This window comes from Otolemur garnettii, unplaced genomic scaffold (assembly GCF_000181295.1).
Source record: "Otolemur garnettii isolate 467f Iridium unplaced genomic scaffold, OtoGar3 scaffold00010, whole genome shotgun sequence".
Classification (NCBI taxonomy): Eukaryota; Metazoa; Chordata; class Mammalia; order Primates; family Galagidae; genus Otolemur; species Otolemur garnettii.
Window position 1 is genome coordinate 31468640 of NW_003852405.1, and position 9307 is coordinate 31477946.

Here is a 9307-nt window from a genome sequence, read left to right on the forward strand (position 1 = left end):
AAAAAAAAAAAAAGAATAATACAATTCAGATTAAAAATTCCGAGAGCAATTTTCCTGTAGCCATTTGATTCAATGCAATTTTAAAAATTCTGGGTTAAGAACAAATTCCAATATAATGCGTGCCTGTAAATTATTTTGAATCACATGTATAATGAATAAAAAGCACCACGGGCTAAAACATGACTGTGCATCTACATTTTAAACAGTACATTTCAATCACACCAGACTCCTACGTTAAGAATTCACTTCTTAGGAAAAAAAATTACAAAAAATTTATTTTTGACATCACCATTATAAAAAAAAAAAAAAACAGCACTTTTATATGATCCATAAGAACTGGAAAATGCTTTGGAAGCCGTGTAGATGAGTGGTTCTAAAATACCTGCCCCCAAACTGGTTGTCAGTCCCTGACAAAGTTTTCACCAGATCTCCAGCATATGGAGAAAAAATAACAGAGGTTTGCACATAACCGAAAGTTTCATATAACTAAAGGTATCTGATTTAAATAATTACCCTTTATTCTGAGATTGTGTTCTTCCTACTGCTCTGTTTTAGAATGTCCTCCTTTTTCTGCACGCTTCCCCCTCATACAGTCACCTGTCAACTCTGTGCCTTGCCACTATCTCCATTTACTTTTAAAATTCTTTTTAGCATTCTAGCCTTTGGCTACCAATAATCAGACAAAAATCTAAGACAGCAAGTTTAGGCAAAAGTGTAGTAATAACAGTACTAAACCAGCCTCTCCCCAAAGCAAGAATCTTTGTTAGTGCATTTCTGAGAAGTGCTCACATTTGAATGAGTTCTGTTCTAGAAAAATAATTTTCTATATGCATACCAAAAACAAAACAATATTTGTGCAAAGATGATGATGTATGTGATCTACAATTTTAAGGATAAACTTTGTGAAAATGACCATGCTAACTTGTTACCTAATGATACCAAGAAAAGCATGAAATATTTGCTTTCAAAGCAGAATAACTTGAAAGAATAACAAAATTTAAAAAAAAAAAAGAGAGAGAGAGAGAGAGAGTATGGGAGGAAAAGTCCCTAAGGTATCAAAGGTAGAATACTGAAAATAAAATGTAAAATAGTGAAGTATGACTTTACCAGAGTGAATTAATAGAATGGTAAAAGAATTCCATTTATCTCCATATAGCTTTTCCAAACATCGAAGGGCACAAAGTGTTGATCCTCCATTTCCTTAAAAGTAAAGTTAAAAAAAAGTACAGTTTATTTCATAGAAACCTACTAAAACTTTGTAATGATGGTAAATTTAGGAGGCATAACTTCAAGGCTCTAGTTTTTAGGTATAATCTACTGGGAGACAGACACTAAACATATTGACAAAATGATAAACTTAAATACATCCCATAGCAAATAGACAATTGGTAATGAAACCCTCAATAATAAATGAGCTAATATTCTCACAAAACAGTAATAAAAACAGAAGAAATGATAAATTACACAATGTCCAATGCTATAAGACTCAAGTACAAACATTCATATGGAATTACGATGCCCCCTTAAACAATTATCCCATAAGACATAATTAAATATACAAGTTAGATTGCCTTTCTAAAGAGAGTTTTAGAACCTGGTTTCCTAAAAAATATCTGAAATACAACCACCACACTAGTTACCTTGGGCAAATTAAGTCTCAGTGCCTCAGATCTCACCTATATTGTACTGACCTTTTAGTTTTCAGTGTTAAAACAGCATTGGCTAACTACAACAATGCTAATGTGATATAAAGACACTTTATCTCTGGTATCAAGTGGCTTCAATTTTAAGTATTACAATGAAAAAAAGCTTTCAGGAATATAGCATTGATTTTTATTTGCAAAAGAGAGTCAAAGAACAAAATTGACCAAAACTGGAGTTTTAAAATCAATACTTTATAATAGTTATGCCATTAGTCTGTACTGTTTTGGATTCTGTGTTGTGGTCCCAAAAGGCTAAATGTTTATTTTTTTTCCAAATTTGCCTTCTTCATATAAATTTCTGAAGAAACTGTTGGGTAGGGAGGGACCTTAAGGGCTCTACTGTTAAGGTTCACAATAATATTCACCATGTGACTACATTTTAATAAGACAAATAAAATTCTCTTTCAAGTACCATTCTGAAAGTTATTGAAGCTAAGTCACAATGGGTACGGTTTCTTTTATCTTTCCTAAAAAATAAGTCAATTTACTTTCAAATTTTAAAGTTTATAAAAGCGCTGGGAGGGGTATGCAGCTTATACATGGTAAGCCACATAATACTTTTCTTCAATGATTACTGTGCCCAGAACCTATGTTATAAACCTCACCATAAAATGCATACCAATTTTGGCTCCAGCAGGATCAACAAACACATGATATTGAACTCCAAGGGGTAACTCCTTTCTTTTCAGCTTTTCTGACAGCTGTTGCTTATAAGCAAGTTCTTGTTTTTCATCAGCTGCTGTTATTGCAACTATGTCCCAGAATTCTCCAGCTGCCACAGATTTCCCTATTTGGAAAAAGGAAATGGAAACAAAAACCATAAATGGTAACAAAAACCCTCAGAGTTTTCTAGCTGTCATAGGTTTGACTATTTGGAAAAAGAGGGGGGAAGGTTAACATTTATTATCATCTTCAAAAATGTTACTTTCTGGATTTGAGAATTAGGGAATAACTAAGGGCACATTAGTATGATCCAAAATAGAGCTAGTGCAGATTGCTTCCAAGTTTTGTTTTTTTTTCCCCCCTTTTGATTACTCTCTCTTTTTATGGTCTATAATAGCATTTATTTAGAAATTCCAAATTTACTTTTCAAAGATATATTGTTTCTTGATTAAGATAGGTACTTTTAACTTGTCAAAGACTATTACCTCAATTCTTAAATAAGAAAAGGAGAGAAAGAAATAAATGAATCTCCAACTTTGAAAAATCAGTTCTCATATTTCGGGGCCACTTCGTGTTTATTGTCTAAGAAACATTCAATCCAAGGATCCGTTTGTTCAGCGTTGCTTTTTAAAATGTAGATATTTTTATTTTTTTACCACTTTAGACAAGCCATGCAAGCTCATGGGGGCTATTAGAATAGCACAAAATTTTTGATAATAAAGTCCCAATTCCCTGATGAACTCATTAAAAGACAGACCGCACTTTTGGTAGACAGCCGAAATCTCTTCTTTATTAACGAAAAAGATGCATAAGAGTTTTTTTTTTTTTTATTAGTTAACGGGACTTGTCAGCTAGAATCTAATAGCTCTAAACATTTTGCTGTTTTCCCAGTTTTAGTGCCTGTATTTTTTTAAGCATTCATAGATAACTGTATAGGGAATGACAAATGACAGAGCCTGTTTTCTGATGTCAAAGTTCCTCTTTTAAGTTTTTAATCTGTAACTTCTTCATGTTATATCCCCCCTGCCCCCAGTAAGCGATTACGGAACAAATTGGGGAAGTAGGTGGGTAGGTAGACGGATAATGTCAGATCATTTCTAAGGGTAAAAACGCTTCAGATCTTTTAGATTTATTTAAAACATTGTTTATTAACAATCTAAACAATGCATAACTTCTCTCAAGTTAGCTTTCTTTCTTCTCCTTCCTCCTCCGTTGTTTTGATACCTAAACTACTAGAAATAAAGAAAGAAACTAACATAAGGTAAATAAGGGACAATAACAGAATTAAAAACCCAAAAGGAATTATCAGCCAGTTCTTCCGGGGCCAGTGTCCCAAGTCTGCAGGTGAGAAGCAGACAGGAGGGGACAGTCCAGCAAATCTCCTCAGAACTAAATCACTCCCCCCTCCATTAACCCAGAGAACTCGGGCTCCTTCTTCTGTACCTCTCAATTCTGAAAACCTCCGCAATTTTCGTTGAGTGGCTTCTCTCAGAGACACTTCTGACAGGGCCCCCGCCGCTGCCATAGCCCCACCAGCTCAGCCCGCGCCGCACAGCACGCATGCGCCCTAGGCCGAACGCGGCCGTCCGTCCGGGCGTCTCTGCCCCGCCCCTTCCGTGCGTCACTCACGTAGCCACGCCCCCAGAGCGCCCAGACCAACACCTGAAAAGCCGTGATGGGGTGATCCGTGATCTCTCCTTAGTAACGGCCTGTGGAGCAGATGAACACCTAAGCGATTTGTCGGACGGTGCAGGGTCTGGGCCTCCTATTCTCAGCTCCCGAGGCCTTAAAGCCCGATTGCCCCGGTGAGTGGTTCAGTCTGGGCGGCAAAATTGTTAGAACCGACCCTCTAAGGAGGACGACGAAAGTGCAGCAGGGTCCCACTTTGTCTCCTAAGGCGACCCGCCCTAACAGGTAGTTTGGATCAGCCAGGAGCGGTTCCCAAGGCTGACTTGACGTATTTCTGCCCCCGAGTCATCTCTTGCCTTGTGACTTCTCTCTTGGTTGGAGATGCAGCCTGAATATTTGAAATGTATTCTCTTTAGGAACCTTAAGTTTTTGGCTTCTTTGCCCTTGCTTCTCCTAAAGCATAAGCCACCGCAGCTCTGTTCTGGGTTTACTTAGTAGGCTACACAGGCCAGCCTCCCGGGTTTCTGCACCCAGGCTCAAAACATCTGTAGGATGTTGGGTGCTTCTCTGTCATCTTGTTGTATATGCAGATGTTCTGTATATTATTAAATGTAATATTAGTAACATTTAGTAACAAATCTGTCTTCTTAGATGTATTTTTGGTAGCTATGTTTAGGTATTTCTCTAGTAGAGCACCAAATTTATAATGAGTTTTACACATTAAATTCAAGCTGAGAATCAGAGAAAATAATGACTTAGTCAGGCTATCGCAATTAGTAAGTAGTACAAGGTTTAAGAAATCTATTTCAGTCTCAAACCCAGAGCTCGTTCTACCACACCGTACCATTTATGTGAGAACCCTGCACTTCTTAAGATCTTCATCAGGCGTATAAGCACTATAAGCTCGTTATAAACTTAGTTTTTCTTCTGAAGACCTGACCCTGTTACTTAATTGTGCACTAAGCATTAGGGTAAAAAGGCAGATAAATTATTCGTAGTTTTATCATTTAAAACTTTTTTTGTTAATGAACATTCTTCTTAGTAAATACAGAAGACTTGAGAGTGAGCAAAAGTGGAAGTAGCAAGAGAAGGTCAGAGGGTTAGCAAAAGGCCCTAGAGATGATTTTGGTTTTTACTCTTGAGTGAAGCAAAACCAGTGCAGAGATTTGGACTGACTTGCCTTATAGGGATATTTAAAGAGATGGTTCAGAAATATGAATACATGAGATGGGGGTGATAGAAGAAGGGAAACTTGTTTGGAGGTTACTGTAATAATCCAGGTGAGAGGTATTGAAGGCTTGACCAAGGTGCTAACAGTGGGGATAAAGAGAAGATTCTGGATATATTTTGAAGACAAAAATTATTAAACTGTGCTGATGGAATAGGAATGGGTCACAGTGTGAGAGAAAGGAGTCAAAAATGACTTGGCTAAAGATGGACTTGCCATCAACTGAGGGGGAAAGAGTTTGGATGGGTAAGTTGGTGAAGTAATAGATAGAATCCAGAAATTTGTTTTAGACATGTAGAATAAGCACAATATCTGTATCTATATCTACATAGATATAGATATACACTTATGTCTATGTATACATGCAATGCATATGTAATGGAAGTTTGTGTGTGTATGTGTCTGTGTACATTATTAGACTCCTGAGTCTGGAGTTCAGGACAGAAGTCTGGGTTAGAATGACAAGGCATGGTGGCTCACGTCTATAATTCCAACACTTTGGGAGACCGAGGCTAGAAGGTCACTTGAGGCTGACAGTTTGAAAATCTGTGTTAGAGGTATGTGGCATAATTTTGAGAATGTCAGCATATAGGTAGAATTAATTTTAAAATGTGGAACTAGGTAAGCGCCAAGGGAATGAAAGTTAACAGAGCCTGTATACTTGGGGACTACATTCCAATTAGGTAAACAATGAAAAATAACCAAATTTAAAATAATCAGATAATGAAAATAACTGAGGGGACTAAAAAAGAGTGATGTAATAGACGCTGTCACATAGAGCATTAAATGGAGTATTTGTTGGATATGGGAATGATGGCTGTAGAAATAGACATCAGTTTTTCCCAATATGACTACATTATTCTCATAAAAAATACTGGAAGTAAATATGCCGTAAAACCAATGGTTTTCGTTCTCCTCCTTTCCTGTCTAATTTTCATTAGTATTAATTTTTAAGTTAAAATTTGAAAAAGTACAATCTGAGAGGGAATAAATTTCCTTGGCAGTTGACTGTTGAGGTTAAAAAGTCTAGGCATCGTATTTGTTTATGATGATTGTTTAAATAGTCTTAAGCTACCGGAGTGTTATTATTATATCAGTGTATTTGCCACAGAGTATTTGCAGGTATTTATGAGTATTATTCTACCCGAGTAAAATACACCAACTCAGCTAAGTAGTAAACCCATTGATTGTGCACAAATAACATTGTTTGGTTTTGGATTCCACATTTTCATAAGGCCACCAAACTAATTGAACTATAATAAATTGAAAAATAATATTCTGTATAGGCATTTGGGCTTTTTGTTCCTCTTGAAAGAAAGGCAGTCATAGAGAAAAAAAAATGTCTACAGAAAACTAAGGGAGAAAATGAAATAGAAGTTTAGGGCTCAGGGGGCGTTTTCCCCTCTACTACAGAAAGGTAGAGACATACCTTTGTTATACCAGCCACATCCTTCCCCAACACTTTATTGACACTTCAGGCTGACTGGGCTACACTGGTCCCATGATGGAACTCATATTCAAAAAGAACATGAATTTTTCACTTATCTGTTGTTTTGCAAAAAATTGCTGTAAAATGTTTTTTAAAAGATAATCACAAGCCAAAATGTACATTTGAAAGAATGAGGATGTATCGTCACAATATAAATAAAACAAGAAGTACCAAAGTGAAATGTCAGCGATATCAACTGTCATACTTAGTACCTAAGGAAATTGGACATTTCATGTTTAATATAACCTAAATATTTTTGTTCCTTTTCTCTCTGTGTGGCTTATGAACTGCTGGAAAAATCAGAATTTGTTCTAACCCAATATCAGGTAACTGAGGGTGAGGCGATGCTTTACGAGTTGGGTCTGAGTCTTAAGAAAGCCAACAGGTTCTGACTTTATGCTTTTGGGAGCCCTGAGTTAAGCATGTGGAGAGTCTGGCTTCCCTATTGCAGACACAGGTGGATGGATGACATGGAGAGTCCTGATCAAGATGAAGGCCTTGAAACAGAACAGAACCAAAGGCCCAGTACTTTCAGCATTCCAGCTGAACTCAACCTTCTGACTGTCTTTGCCATAGCATCAGACTTGGGAATGAACCATTTTAGATGGGCCAGTTCACTTGAGGCCCATAGGACTGAACCTTTAGCCCATGTTACTTAGACATGTATTGAGCTCTTACGCAGTTCTTGGTCCCATGCTAAACTATGAAAATAACTAACTGTAAAATAAGTTTTCTGTTCTCAATATACATGTAATTTAGTAAGAAAGAGGATCATTAATAATAACAAATAAATATACAATCTCTAAATTGGGAATGTGGACAGGACCAAAATCTAAATAATGACTAAGCAATTATTTGCCAAGTGGGATTACTAAGAGAGAAGCGTGACATCCTAAGATAGAGTTTAGGATATTTCATTAATTAAGAAGCCAAACTTTTGAATTATTTAGAATTTTACTTCATGGATTAAATAAAAATTAATATTTCAATGCTATCCATTTTTCTTTACCATGATTAATGGTATTGGATTTTCTTTAAAACTTTTAAGAATTAGGAAACAGACTTTTGTTGTTGTTTTTCAATTTCTGAAGCCATGAAGCCTGGGAGTCCCCTTAAGAACTTTAGTATTCTTTTTTTTAATCATAATAGTTATATTTTTAATTAAAGCTAAAAACAGATATGTGTACAACATGGGAAAATGCGTTATGCTAAGTGATATGAAGATTATCTCAAATAATTTGGATTTAATCACACTAGTATTTAATTCTTACCCTTTTTACTTAAAGTAGACATCTTCTTGATTAAAGCTACAGTGTACACTATTGTACAAAAAGGAGAAAAAAGATGTTGAATTATGTAATGTCAGGAAGATTATCTCAAATTTGGATTTGTATGACCCAGTAATCCTTTTCTTCCTCAGACTATATGTCTCATTTGTAAGATGTTTTCACATAAGGCAAGAATATCACTCAAACTAATTCCCTAATTATTGTCTCTAGAAAATCTCAGGACAGTGTAGAAATGATGGAGCCACGTAAGTCCAGCGTGGTGAGTTAGATGGTTTATCAGCGATCACTCACACAGGTATCCACACCGCATGCAGGAGGCTTTTGTTGGCTCTTCACTCCGTGCCCAGGCACTTCCCAGACATTCAGTTCTCCAGCTGTTCGCTTCTTGCACAGGGATTCTCTGGCTCTTCACTCTTTGCACAGGGCTTCCCTGGACATTCATTCCTGGGCAGGCAGCAGTTACTCTTCTTTGGAGAGTTAACCTGTGCTGTTTACTTGTGATCTTGCCTAACACAGCTCTCACACTGTATCATCGCATCTTCATATGGAAACAAATCAGGCATACACAGTACAACCAGGTACCTGCATATCACCTGTGTAAATGTTATAATTTTCCACTAGGCAGAGATTTACCTTTAGAATTAGCTAAAGGGTATCATAGGTCAGCTAAAACAGTTCTAAGCAGTCAAGCCTGGTTTGCACTGGTTGCCTCTCCCTTAAAAGTGATGGGTCACATCTCTTTTCTGTTATAACTATTTTTCGGCATTTGCTGAATCTATTTGGCAACAATTCTGTTGAGCACCACCAGCTAGCACGACATAGTGCACCCCTATGTGTGGTGGGAAACATGTAATTATCCCTCAATTGTACATTACTCATTTCATGTAGAAAAAAATTTGAACATATTTAAAAATTCCACGGAGAGGAGATGTTATTTTATGACATTGGTTACAACAGTATTAACGTCACAAGGCTTCTAAGGTTATTCATGTAATAGGTAAAGTCTGAAAGCTCCACATAAGTAGAGAACCTCTCATTTTATAAAATTAGTAGACAGAAGGTCTTATTTTTGAGTGATACCATTAGTAGGTCATTAACATGTTCAGATGACATACAGACAACATTAATCCAGAAAATATAAAGTAGAAACTTATTGCTGATTGATGAACCTACAGACATAGTTGTTTTTAGTTAAAAACATTGCTTGATTTTTTTCTTATTTTAATAGATTTAGAGGGTTCACCTTAAATTCCATTACATATATATTGTATAATGGTGGACTCTGGGCTTATGATGCAACGCGCCA

The 9307-nt window shown here is 36.4% G+C and overlaps 1 protein-coding gene across 1 annotated transcript in view; it reads right to left on the bottom strand.

The window, feature by feature from the left end:
- The window catches only part of FPGT (fucose-1-phosphate guanylyltransferase), a 5817-nt gene extending 1889 nt beyond the window's left edge, over positions 1 to 3928 (bottom strand). The window contains 4 exon segments of the mRNA XM_012801760.2: positions 1108 to 1200; positions 2323 to 2490; positions 3810 to 3904; positions 3906 to 3928. Coding sequence (XP_012657214.2) covers positions 1108 to 1200; positions 2323 to 2490; positions 3810 to 3904; positions 3906 to 3928 — 379 coding nt within the window.
- Between the last annotated feature and the right edge of the window lie 5379 nt (positions 3929 to 9307).